This window comes from Gracilinanus agilis, chromosome 3 (assembly GCF_016433145.1).
Source record: "Gracilinanus agilis isolate LMUSP501 chromosome 3, AgileGrace, whole genome shotgun sequence".
Lineage (NCBI taxonomy): Eukaryota > Metazoa > Chordata > Mammalia > Didelphimorphia > Didelphidae > Gracilinanus > Gracilinanus agilis.
Genome location: NC_058132.1, coordinates 501,497,364 through 501,511,868, shown reverse-complemented (window position 1 = coordinate 501,511,868; position 14,505 = coordinate 501,497,364). Strand labels below are relative to the sequence as shown.

Sequence of the window (14,505 nt, the reverse complement as noted above, 5' to 3'; positions counted from 1 at the left end):
TTTGTCAGCCATGCTGCTCTATAATTCAATTTGACATGCTATTTTAAAGTTGTGTGAAGGAGAATCCTGGGAGTTTAGTTGGATTGCTGCCTCTACCCTACCATCTTTGTTTCATTCCCCGATTTTTTTTAATCATATATGAAATACACTATAAAAGCTCTCTACTTAAAAGAAACTATGAAATCAATACTTCTGTCAAGGGAAAAAAGTTCCAAATACTAATGATCAGTTCTTAACTTATCTTTTTCTATGTCTGGTTATTCCCATACTGAACCTTAACATGAGACACAACTGGGATCTCTATATGGAGTGCCATAAAGATCAAGTGTATGAAAAATACACACCTAATTAAACTGAAAGCTGCTTACCTGAAATGCTATGAGATAACATAAGGCTGCCAATTCAGATAGAGCTCTCCACTGTACTTCACTGTGCTGAGCCATTTTCAAAAGCAGAGTACCAGCATGCATGTAGAAATGGCCCTTCATTTCAAGGAAAGTAATTGATAGCTCATCATTCCCACTCATAAAAGATTTCACAGACTGAAGTGCATCATCAAAACTATAACACAAAAATATTGCAAAGAACAGCAGTTAAAGGTTACTGAACTCAGTGCATAACCTACAACTTCAATATAACGGATAACTCATTTAATAACAGTAAAGGCATTTTTTTAAAAGTAAAAAATAGCTTTGAGAGAGAAGGAGACTGTGGGAACAGGGAAGTGATCTAAAGGGCCCCAAAGAAAAAATATTAGTGAAATATTTAAAAAAAACACACAGAGGTCAGCTGGGTAGCTCAGTGGATTGAGAGTCAGGCCTAGAGACAGGATGTCCTAGGTTCAAATCTGGCCTCAGACACTTCCCAGCTGTGTGACCCTGGGCAAGTCACTTGACCCCCATTGCCCACCCTTACCACTCTTCCACCTAGGAGCCAATACACAGAAGTTAAGGGTTTAAAAAAAAAGAATAAAAAAAAAACAGAAAAAGTTCAAACAGTAGTTCTACTATTACCATATTAAACTTAATTTATACATGAGATTCAATTTTTAAAAAAACAATCCTTTTACTGCTTTTGTATGTAAAAATTTATTGATGTTTGTCAAATTTTCCCTGCTCCCCAAAAATGGGGGGGGAGGGGGAGTTCTTCAAATAAGGATATAAATCAACTTCTGATTATCTTTATCATAAGGTTTTACAAATTACATATAATTCAACTACACACACATTTTGCTTTTGAAGGGAAAGAACAATACTGTCAATCATGATTCTATTCAATCTGTGTGACCTTGTACCAAATTGGGACCATTTCCTAATCTGCAAAAGGAAGGACACCTGGATTTCAGAACTTGAAGTCCTTTGTAGAGATAAATCTATGGCCTATAGATATCATGAATCAATCAGTCATCTTATTTAAATACTTGTTTGAAACAACTCATTTGACCCATACCTTAATGTCTCATTCAAAAAAAAAAAAAAAGCTATCCAATCCTTAACCTAAAGCAAGGGCACAGAATAAACTGGGAAATTCAAATGCTTTCTAATCCCTTCAAATCTTTATATAATGCAGTGGTTCCCAAACTTTTTTGGCCTACTGCCCCCTTTCCAGAAAAAAATATTACTTAGCCCCCTGGAAATTATTTTTTTTTTAAATTTTAATAGCAATTAATAGGAAATATAAATGCACCTGTGGCCATCACCGCCATCCTGGATTGCTGCAGCACCCACCAGGGGGCGGTGGCACCCACTTTGGGAATCACTGATATAATGCATTATTTAGTCTGAAATGTTATGAATTCTTAGATCAGATATACATATATAGTCTCAGACAAAACTGAATTTTAGAGTTAAAATTTTTTAGTATAGTTCACCCATTAGATTAATATGCAAAAGATGGGATGAACTGGGTCAGCAATCCAGGAGTGGAAAGGAATGAAACTCCCTCTACACACACCAAAATCATGATACTGTCCATTAAACTCTATCCTTCACTAAACCTACCCAACTTATCTTGGCATGAATGATCTTACGTTCTCAAAGCTCTACCAGTAGATATAAAATTCTGGCAAGTCCTATAACGCTTTAAAGGGTTTTAAACAAAGGATAATGATGTTCTAGCTAAATATGAAAATACTAGCAGGCTGGCAAATTTCTTCTCAGGGAACTAATACGTTTTACTTTTAAATTAGTGACAAGTCTAAGCAACATCAAGAAATCCCTTTACAGTACTATAACTGCTTATGGTAGCTGTCCTTAGGCAAAGGAATATGAACATAAAAGAACTAAAATTGTTGAGTATGAGAAACTCCCAAAATGTGAATTTCTTTCAACAATGCAGTCAGCAACCTGTTCATGACCTAACAGATATGTCCCAGGGAGTTTGAGGTAAAATGCCTTGCCCATGTCATATAACAAAAATAATTTAATAACTGAAATCACCTTAAGTGGTAACAGCCAAGTCCATTGAAAAGGGCCTTTAATATAGCAGGTCACTGGTACTTTTCAAGAAAGAATTAGCATTCTTTTCTTTATTTCTTTAGAGATTCTTTCCCCCCCCCCCTTTATGAACAGTGTTATTTATCAAATTCATATGCATTTTGAATTTATGTCAATCAACATTATATCGTGCTAATGCTAAAATTTTAGTTCACCCTATTTTTGGTTCGCTTAGTGACTAATTGTACGTAATTAAAGTAGAAATCATTAAAACTGGATGATTTAGAAAAACTTGGAAAATACAGTCACATTTGTAATTACTCTTGTTCAAAATGTGAAAATAAAAGCCATTAAGCAACTTTTTACAGTACCAAGAATGCTTAATTAAATCAATGAAATAGGCAAATCTACAACATTCATTAAAAAGTATTAATAAGAGGTGGAAAATGCACGTTCAAACATGAAATGAAATAATAGCAACAAATAACCTACATCTATATAATCTTCAAGGATTGAAAAGTATTATCCTCACACCCCTGTGAGGAAACAAATTTAATAATTTTTATTTTGCATCTGATTCAAGTTAGGTTCTGATAGGTTAAAAGACATGATCCAACAAATTAAGTCTCAAGTGCAATTCAGATCCAAGCTATCTTAACTCCAAGTAGGAGGTCCAACTTACTTTCTCATGCGTCAATTTTTAAATTCATCATTTCTCAACCATGCTATAATAAAATATTAACATAGCAAAGGTTTGTGTATTTTTATTCTTTTTTCAAACCTAAAGTAGAAGAGACTCAGAGAGACTATATTTGCAAAATAAAATCTTAATATCCTTACAGAGTTGGCAAATAAAAATTCTCAACAGTCCTCTAGGTATAGCAAATGAACAAACATTTTGGGAAAGGAATTAGTTCAACAATTAAAGACTAAGCTGCTATTTAAAACATAAGAAATAATTTAGATTTAATTGCTTTCCTTATAACTATCATACCTTTCCAATAATTCTCTACTCTCCTGAACATCTTTAGTAGAAAGTGTAAGAAGCATAAGATTGGCATAGGCTAGAAGTAAGTCTTTATTGGTTGTCCGCCAGTTGCTTTTATTGGCCTCCAAACACTGTAAAGATTCCAGATACTCCTATTGGGTAAAAAAAATAAGGTAAATGCATTGAATATACCTTCATTTAATTACCAACTATTTTGTCTTCTTGGCCCTTTGCTTTATAATAGCAATGTCCCCTAATGAAACCATAATATATAATAACACTGATGGTATAATTTCAAAAATTCTTTTCCCAAAAAAAATCTTTTTAATCCCTTTTTCCATTCGAGTCATTCCTCAAATAAGATTAAATAAATTAATTATATCCTTAATTACTGAAACCACATAAGTTACAAACAATAATAAATTTTAAAACTTATCTTGAGAACAAATAAATGGTTTGCAAAGAGAGCCTGGCATAATGCCCCACCCAGAAATGGAAGAAATTTATTGAATGGCATTAAGAGCTGCCTATATAGGTAAAATGGGCATTAATAATGCAATTTATTTGTTATCAAGAATTTTACATGTGGAAAATCAATGCCTCTTAGAGGATAAAGGAATAATGGGGAAAGTGCCATGACATGCCAAAAAAGAAATGTACAAAACAGGTTTCTACCTACCTTAAGTGTTCGTACAACACATGAATACCATTCCAAGCTTGTTCGCAAGGCCAGATTTCTTTCTGCCTCACAGCAATGGGCCACAGCATCTTTCAGTCTCTTATTTGACCTGTACAACTCTACTAAGCGGATGTTGACGTATACATCATCAGGTCTTGCATAGAGCTCTGACTGAATCAAGTCAAAAAGCTGATTCCATCCATCTTCACCTTTACAATCTAAAAGCTGTTCCTATTAAAAGTTATATAATCAGCTTAGAAATCAAAGCCAAACATATTCAAGTTTATCAATCAACAAACATTAAGTGTTCATGTGTAAGGAACTATGGCAAGTGCTACATATACAAATGCAAAAATGAGACACTACCAACCCTCAAAATAAACTTCTCCGTTTGGCATTTAAAACCTTCCACAATCTGGCTCCAGCCTAACTAAATTGTCTTTCCTACATTCTACATTATAACCAATCTGGCCTTCTGGTTGTTTGCACTGGCAACCTGGAATATTCATTCTTTACTTCTAAAGGTAAGTAATCCATTACTATTCCTATGATTTAGTTTAAGCACAATCTTTTATGTGAAACCTTTCTTAGTTTTCCAAATGCTAGTGCCCTCCCCTCCCTAAACTGTCTTACATTTGTTTTGTCTATACTTGTATATGTACACACTGACTTTCCAGATAGAATATGAACTCTTTAAGAATGAGAGCTGTTTTAGTTTTTCTTCCTATCACAAGTACCTAAGCACAGTGCCTGAAGCACACAGTAGATATTTAATAAATATTTTTCATTTAAAATATAAGACACGATTAATGGTAAATAAATATATCTATACCAGACTCTAAGAACCGATTTTATTTCTGACCTCAGTCCCTAAAAATGATTTCTAGATTCTTTTTTACTATACAATAACTTAGCTGCAAAGATCAGAAATAGCTGCAATTTCCAAATAAGATGGCTGTCTGAATGGAGTCAATTAGTCTAGTTCCCACATACCTATTCCAGGAAAAATCTAAAAATCTCACCAGCCTGAAAAATGATCAAAAAATGCAATCAGAACTACAGTGAATTTTTCCTAACCAAAAATTATATAAAAAGTCAATCAAAAAACCTATAAATAAAGAGGGAGGAAGACCTCCTACAAAACCAGCACCAGAACAAAGAAGATAACAGCCTCCCACTGCAACCAGTAATAGCATGTAGGTTGCTAGGCTATGCATCCAAAAAGGGCAAAACTGGAATGTCTCCCCCAGAAACCTAATGCAGAAGGAAACCCAGAATGTGAACCTTAAGAAAAATCACCAGGAGCAGCACTTGTTGAGACCATGTACTCAAATCAGAACACCTCAAGGCTCCAAAGTCCCTAGCACTCTGTGATGAAAATAATGAAGATTCAGAGCTTTTAACCACAAAGATTCAAGTTCAGGGATAAGGTGTGAAGCTAAGTGCAGAGGAGGGGCTAACTCCAAGACGTGGAGGTCACAGGAACCCAAGCGATTCTAGTTAGGACCAAACAGAAACAACTCCACAAGTGCAAGACGAGGCAAACCTTGGCCCCAGCAAAAAGCCATAGTCAAGGAAGTAAGAAGAGATGAGTAGTAACCAAAGAAGATACCAACAATTATGAAAAATTATTTGTAAATGAAAAGAGGCCCACAAATTCAAATTATTAGAGAATAATACTATAGCAATTCAAGTAGAGACTCAAAAGGGAAATTTTTCACCAGACTACATAAATCCCTACAAGAAATAAAGGAACAACAAAAAAAATGAAGTAAAAGTCCTGGAGGAAAGATTAGAAGAAAAAGTTTACAAGACAAAATGTTCAACTTTACCCAAGTAACAGCCTCCTTAAAATTAGATTAGACAAAACTGAAATCAATTATTCCACAAGACATGAAATACTATAATAACAAAAGATTAAGAAAAAAAGAATATAAGGAAAAATTTTAATAATAGTCAGACTCCTTAAAAATCATAATAAAAATCTGGACACTATTAGAACAATCCTCTAGAACCAAGAAGCAAGTGAAGATAAAAAGCATCCATTGCTCACCTCCTGGAAGAAAACCAAAAAAGCAGTTCCTGGATAGCCATAGTAAATTCAGGACTTCAAAGTGAATATGGAGGCATGTGCAGGTGGGCGTGAGTGCATGCATGTGTGTATTGCAGGCAGACAAATCAACCCCATACTATGTATGGAAGAGTTCACATACCAAGGCATCAAACTAAGGATCACACAGGACCTTATACTTATGTTACTTATGTTAAAAATGAAATGAATTGAAATTTTAGAATGCAAAGATCAAACATATAAGCTTACAGCTGAAAATAACTTACTCTGCAGAGCTGAGAATAAATGGGGTGGGGGGAAGGGGGGGATAGATATTTAATCGAATAAAGAATTTCCAAGCATCACTGATAAAAGACAAGAGCTGAGCAAAAATTTACAGCATAAGTAGAGCCAAGAGAAACCAAGTAAAAAAATGTATTTGAATTGAAAGGAACTATGTGATGAAGAGCTAACATTCTAATGAGGAACAAATCTCTTTAGAATCTCAATATCTTCAAACAATAAAATATAGGACATGAAGGTATACTGGTTTTGTTTGGAAGGCTTAAAGAAAAGAGAAAGGGAAAGTGAAGGAAAGTTAAAAGGAATATAATAATACTATAGAGATTTCTATTGAGATGTTATAAAGAGAAGAATATACAAATACAGAAGGATAGAAAGTATCAGAGAAACCTCACTTATCTAAATTAAACAAAGGAGCAATGAACACACAAACACACAAAGTTTAGTGTAGAAATTCATGAAATTAGAAAATGAAACAAGCAATTATAGGGAAAGGGGAAGTAAATGAGGAAGCTAATACCAGAGAGAATAGTCACAAGGAAAACAAATTCCGTAACACTAAAGAGAGGGATTAAAAAGGAAAGAAAAAAGAAAAGAACAATTGAGGTATACTTAAACAAGATGTGGTAAATGAATTAATGAAATATTATTATCCTGTAGGAAATGAAAAAAAAGAAATGTATTTCAGAGAATCATGGGAAGCACAAACTGATGCAGAATTAGAGACCAGGATAACAATTGTAAAGAAATAAAGCAAAGAACAACTCTGAAAGTCTTAAGAACTCTGATTAAAGAAATGAAATACTTTGTAATCAAAGTAATGATGATATAGCAGCCCTCCTGCAAAAGGAGAGATGGAATCAAGGTGCAGAAACAAACGTACATTTTTGAATGTGGCCACTATGTGGACTCAATTTGATGGACTGTGCTTATTTATTTGTAGAAGGGATTTCTTTTTCCTTTGCCTTGGAAGTGAGAGGTTAATAATACTGTTGCCATAAAAAAAGAGAAAAGAGTCATTAAAACATTTAAATGTCCAAAATAGTACAGAATATGTCTGTCTGTCTGTCTGTGTCTGCTTATCTGTATAAAACCCTTACTTTTGGTCTTAGAACAATACTAAGTATCTGTTCCAAGGCAGAAGAGAGATAAGGGCTAGACAATTGGGGTTAAGTGACTTGCCCAGGGTCATGTAACTAGAAGTATATTAAGCCAGATTTGAGCCCAGGACCTAGTCTAGGCCTGTTTCTCAATCTACTGAGCTACCTCACCACCCCTTATATATATATTTCTTAAAGCAAACAGTATTAAATTAGATTCATTATTTCATATGCAATATATTTCTGTTCTGGCAGCATATGTAGAAATTGTTTGGGGCATCAATTTTTTTAACTATGATTTTCATTTAATTAAAAACAAGGATATTTACCTTTAACCTGTAGATGGTAGGATTTCCAGGAAAAAGCTTAGAAGCTCTTTCAACCCAATATTTTGCTCTTCCATCAGTAGCATCATTTTCACACAACAATTCTGCAATCTTGAGCACAAGATCTTTTTGTGTTGGATTTAACTCTACTGAACGCTGGCAATTCAAAAAAATAGAGAGGGGAGAGAGAGAGAGATTAACAATTAATTCATGCGGAAAACATTATGCATGAATCTAATGAGTCCTGGGTAAAAAACTATTTTGATTCAAAATTAGTGAAATCAGCAAGTCTGAATGCAAATGATACAACAAATCTCTTAAAAAGCACTGTTTTGCTCTTTTTCTTAATACTTAAAACGAGGAGCATCCTTAAAATGAGGAGCATCCTTATCCATCAAGAGTACTGAAATATATATTACAAATATATGACTAGCCAAACTCTGCTTAGAAATCTTAAAATTTAACTACCATACTTCTATAATATAATTTTATGCCAAAGAATTTAAAGATCGGTTCTAATAACCTGATGTTATGTCCTGACTAATTCATAAGTAATCAAAAATAGTTTCATTTAATAGTACTTTTTAGAAATATCTTCTATTTCTATAAATGGTGGTGAAACTTTTTAAAAATATGTGTATGCTTTTGTTCCAAATCTGAGAGTTCAACAATCTGGGGGATTCCCATTTTATAAAATGTCTAAAATGCCAAGAGATTAAACAATTTGCAACACAGCTCATAAGAAACAGAGACAACCCGAGTCCCCCTGACTCCAAGGCTCCTTAATCATGTTGCTTCTAACAGCCATATACTCCACAAAATATAGTATCTAACAATAATAAAAATATGAGTTGTATAATAGTATAACATAGGATGGCACACTGGTATAGAATTCACCTTCTGATCACACTTGTTACTCACCTTGTAACATCCAACAGCCTTGTCAATGTTTCCCTCAGCTTCATAGAGAATACCCAGAAATTTATGTGCTTTGGGATCCCTTTCTTGTACATTAAGGTAAGTAGATATATATCTAAGAAATAATTCAAAAATTCATTTTAAAGAGGCTTTTACACTCTGTAAACATAGTGCAACTCTAAACCATAAAACTCAATAGCATAGTTTCTAAGTTACTTAGAACAAAAAAAATTACTATAAATCTAGCATATTTCCACATTTATCTCTTGGTTACCACAATATTTACTTAACTGATCAACCAACACTTTTAACTGAAAATACTTGTAAACAATGAAGTGAATAGTTTACAAAAATTCCACAAATAATGCAAAATTTTTATTAGTTTCAAATTCATCAACTAAACTTTTTAATCAATGCCGAAAACATATAAGAAACAAAGATATGACCTTCACATCTCTTTCCTCTCTCTTCACCCCAAGTCTGACTTCTAAAATTCATCTGAATCTTAAAATACTTTTTGTAATGTATGCTAGCTTTTTGGATTTCATGGGATTATTAAGTTTCAAAATTACAAAGTTACTACAATTAAATTGCCATAATCCTCACCAAAAAAAATGCTATAAAACTTAAAACAGTATGTCAATTCCTTCTTTAAAAAAAGTCCTATTCATAGGATATTAGGTTATTCCTAAATTTGCATGCATATACATGTGTACACACACGTATAAAAACCAAAGGATTCATAACTTCAGACTATATGAAAGTTATAACAAAGGCCAACATTTCTAATTGATCCTAAAGAAGTCAAACTGTAATGAAGTAATTGATCAATAAATAAAAGTGACTATCCCAATATATTTTAAATTTAAAACTGAAGACAGATTTAGTTATCAAGAATTGTCAGAAATGGAGGTCTCAAACCATGGAGATTTTCTACATAATTGAAAATTATGTCTCATATAATATGACAATTACTTTCCCACTTAAACAAGGTAAAGGAGGCTGTATAGTGAGGCTAAAAGTATACCAGAAGGCAGTTAGATAGCACAGTGGAGACTGTCAGGCTTGGAGTTGGGAAGACCTGGGTTCAAATGTGACCTCAAATATTTCCTAGCTGTGTGACCCTGGGCAAGTCACTTAATCCCAATTGCCTAGCCCTTACCATTCTTCTGCTTAATATCTTAGGAACTAATGCTTAGTATCAATTCTAAGGTTAAGGTTAAAAAAAAACAACAGACACCAATGATTAAATTGAATAAACAATATATATTATTTATGAGTATAATAAAATACTACTACCCCTTAAAAATTATGAATATGAAGAATTCAGAAAAACCCAGGAAGATTTGTATAAACTAATTCAGAATGAAGTTTGCGGAAACTAGGAAAAACATGCATTACAATGTAAGCAGAAAGAAAAAATTAATTATAAAGACCAAGCTTAGACCTAGCATAGAGGTGATGAAATGTACTTCATTCCTTTCTAACAGAGATGGGGGAATTATGTATATGGAACCCATGTAGATATGCTGACAAATTCTTCTAATGCATTGGTTAAATTGTTGGTTAATGGTTAATTGTTAAAATACCTTTTAATTCCTTTATTTTTTATTGTTATAAGAGGTGGTTCACTGGAAAAGGGGGAAGGCTATTTTCACAAATGAACATGATAAAAGATATAATAAAAACTTTTATAAAAGAAAAATTTTAAAGGCATGAGATGGAGAGCCTTTCCTACCTATCTCATTTATGGTGCAAAAATTTTACTGGCAAAACCTGCTGTTCATGTTTCCTGGGTCCTTGATCAAGTCTTCTTAACCTTTGTGTTATGGTCCCATTTGGAAGTCTGTTAAATCCTATAAACCCCTTCTCAGAATTATGTGATTTGATTTTTAAATGAAGGAAATGCTAGGTTTCAGTTTGAGGTCAGTGAAAATAAAGATGTAATTTTTTTCCTCCATTCATGTTCATAAACACCAGGTTTATGTAACTGAATTGTAACTAAGGCATATCTGCACTATGATTCCATGATATACATAATTTTTATTTACACTAGCCCAAATATATTCAAAGAGTTATTTAAACCCAAAATAATGCCATGTGTGAACCAGCAAAATATTTAGAAATTCTACTTTAGAAGGGTTTAAGAGTAGTAGTTATTAAAGTCATTTAAGTTCTGTCTGATTCTTCATGACCCTAATTGGGGTTTTCATGGCACACATAATGGAGTGGTTATTTCCTTTTTGAACTCATTTTACAGATGAGAAACTGAGACAGAGTTAAGTTACTTGCCCCAGGTCATATAGCTAGGAAGTATGTCTAAGACTAGATTTGAACACAGGAATATGAGTCTTCCTGAGTCCAGGTCCAGGACTCTGTCTGCCATGACACCTACTGCCACAACCCCAACTTTCCTCTGGCATTTTAACATCAATGAGAGAAGTAACATAATCACTAACACTATAACTGGAACAACCAAAAGATGAACCAACGGTGGAGACAGCAAATCTGAAGATTGGATTTTACAAAGTGGTTTCTTTGTATGAATGTCTAGATCAGATATGTCCATATTCTAAACATATCAGGCAATTTACCATTTATTATTAACTATATTTCTGCTAGCAGTAGAGCATAAATTACTGTAATTTAGTAAAATTAGTCAGCAATAAAGTCTAATCTATTTGGAATTATCTTTCAGTTAAATAAATACTCTAATTCTAAATGGTCATCACAAATACTATAAAGATTACCAATTTTCAAAAATTAAAATATGTAAAAATGTAGTTGTTAATGATTTGGAGGCACTTGAGGAATATCTGATGCATCCGGATCATCCCTACTAACATTAATCCTTGGTAAGAAAGGCAGGTAAAGATTAAAAGAAATCAGGCTGAATCTTTAACAACCTGAGAAGTTGCTCATGGGCACACCAATATTATACATACATATAGCAGATATTAAAGCAGTTTAAATGTTTAGGTTATCTTTTGCAAAAACTAAAGATGTTCTCATTTTTAAATTCTCATTTATAAAAATGATACTTTACCTTTTAGCAAGATCATATTCTTTAGCTTCATAATATAGTTTAGCAAAAAGGAATCCTTTCATTGACTTCTGAAAATGAAAAAAAAAAGCCTTTAAAGTATTACTGCCTGAATGATGGAATATTTTCAAGTTTTTGCCCTTCAAAGAGGAGCAAAAAAATTTTCCCAGAATAATTTCAGTAAAACAATGTTTTGCTTCACTTGATCATTTATGCAGAAAATAATTTTAAAATATTTCACATTTGCAAATATTACGGAGAATGAATAAAGACTAGCAGTCTTTAAATCAATTTACAAAATAGGAAATACATCCTTTAAAACTAAAAAAAGAATTGGGTAATAAAAAGAAAAATAAAGAATAAAGTTTGAATTTCAATTTAACTTTTAAGCAAGACAAGCGGCAAGTGTTATTACTTATATGATGGATGGAAATAAGAGGAAAACAGCATACCTAGTCCAGAGAATATCCTTTCTGGCATGACACTGTGTAAAAGATAAGTTCTTGACTTGGTGTCCTGTGAATTTTTGTTTTGTTTTGGATAACTGTATGTAAGTATAACTTATTCCCTTAGAAAAGTTCAGAACTTCTGACCCAGGGAGGAAATGAAAAGGCATTTTCCTGGGTGAGTAGCTCTACTCCCAAGATCAACTGATAAAAGTGATCAAATAGAAGTGAGATGAATGGAAAGAGATCCTCAACACAAGACAGCATGGGCACAGTGCTTTTACTTGCCTATTTTATTTTGAACCCTGCTAAATCTCCTCTAGGCTACAAGAGACAGACCAAATTTTCCTTTTATCTATCAATCAGTGTATCGTCCAGATCACAGAATCAGAGATTTTCAGAGTTAGAGAATTCTAGGGCCATCTAGTTTAACATTAACAAAAATGGGAAACTCTAAGAAAACATAAGCAAAAAGTGGTCATCCAGGTACTACCACAAAGGCAACCAAGGAGAGAGAATCATGGCTTTTCTCAAGGCAGCTGATTCTATTGTTGGTCAGTTTGAATTATTAGAAAATTCTTCCGGAGGTAAGGAGATTTGTCTCTTAGCAACTTCTACTCCACTGCACCTGGTACCTCCTCCACCCCAATAAATAAACAAATCAAATCCTCTTTCAGATACTTGAACACATCTATCATGTTCTCATACTTGATTTTTTTTTAATTTTTTAAAAAGCTAAACATCTCCAATTCCTCTGACATATCCTCATATGGCACGGAATGAATGCATTCTGGTTGCCCACCTCTAGATGCTATTCAATTTATTACCATCCTTTGTAAAATATGCCTAGAACTGGACTTACTGATTCTAATCTAAGTCTTTGGGTCAAGAACTCATTATTTAGCAAAAACAGGTGAAAAGAGTTTGGCAGAAGTTAAGCAAAGACCAATATTTCACACAATGTATATCAAAATAGGTATATGATTTAGATATAAATGATGATATAAGTAAATTAGGGGAATAAGAAAAAATTTATCTGTCAGATCTATAGAAAAAGGAAGAGTTTATTACCTAAAGAGATAGAGGGGATCAAATAAAGCAAAATGGTTACTTTGAGAACATGAATTATAAGTTTTCATGAGAAAAAAACAAATTAGAAGGAAAGTAAGAACTGAAGAAAAATTTTTACAGAAAGTTTCTCTCATATATGCTTCATTTCTCAAATATGTAGGGAATTGAGTCAAATTTATAGAAATTAGAACCATTTCACAATTGACAAATTGTCAAAAGATATGAATAGGCAGTTTTCAGAAGAAATCAAAGCTATCTATAGTCATATAAAAAAACACTTTCCATCATTATTGATTAGAAAAATACAAATTAAAACAACTCTGAGATACTACCTCACATCTATCAAATTGACTAATATAATAGAAAAGGAAAATGAAAAAAGCTGAAGAGGGGTCTAAAAATTAGAACACTAATGCACTGTTGGTGGAATCATGAAATGAAATTTTTCTAGCTTTGTATCCTAAAGAGAACAAGAGAAAAAAGACCTATATGTACAAAAATATCTGTAACAGCTCTTTTTGTGGTGGCAAAGAACTAAAAAAAAAAAAATGAAAACTGAGAAGATGTCTAATAATTGAGGAATGGCTGGACAAATAAATGGTATATTTTATATATGTTATATATAACTACTATGCTATAAGACAAGCAGAATGAATTAAAAGAACCTGGGAAGTCTTAAATGAACTGATACAAAGTGAAGAGAACAGAACCAGGAGAACATTGTACCTAGTAATAGCAATGTTGTAATAACAACGATAAACTGTGAAAAATAATGATCCAAGACAATTCCAAAGGGCCTATGATGAAAAATGTTATCTATCTCCAGAAAGAGAACTGAATAATTAGTGCAGATTGAAGCACACTTTTCACTCTTGCTTTTTCTTGTTGTGTTTTCTTTTGCAACATGACTAATATGGAAATATGATCTGCATGACTTCACATATATAATCAATTTCATATTTCTTGTCTTAAGAGATGGGGGAGGAGGAGTGGGAGGGAATTTTGAACTCAAACTTTCTTAAAACGAATGTTATAAAATATTAAATTTAACTAGGAAATATTTAATAAAATAAAAATATTTTTTCAGAATTACAGATTAGAGTATAACAAATACTATGTTACATTAATAATTTTCTCTAGCTCCTG

At 32.8% G+C, this 14,505-nt stretch overlaps 1 protein-coding gene across 1 annotated transcript in view; it reads right to left on the bottom strand.

The window, feature by feature from the left end:
- The window catches only part of RANBP2 (RAN binding protein 2), a 70,237-nt gene that overhangs the window by 40,070 nt on the left and 15,662 nt on the right, over positions 1 to 14,505 (bottom strand). The window contains exons 2-7 of the mRNA XM_044669320.1: positions 11,846 to 11,913; positions 8,803 to 8,914; positions 7,885 to 8,037; positions 4,103 to 4,333; positions 3,430 to 3,575; positions 369 to 561 (exon numbers count right to left, since the gene is read on the bottom strand). Of these exons, the coding sequence (XP_044525255.1) occupies positions 369 to 561; positions 3,430 to 3,575; positions 4,103 to 4,333; positions 7,885 to 8,037; positions 8,803 to 8,914; positions 11,846 to 11,913 (903 nt within the window). The remainder of the gene's footprint in view (positions 1 to 368; positions 562 to 3,429; positions 3,576 to 4,102; positions 4,334 to 7,884; positions 8,038 to 8,802; positions 8,915 to 11,845; positions 11,914 to 14,505) is intronic.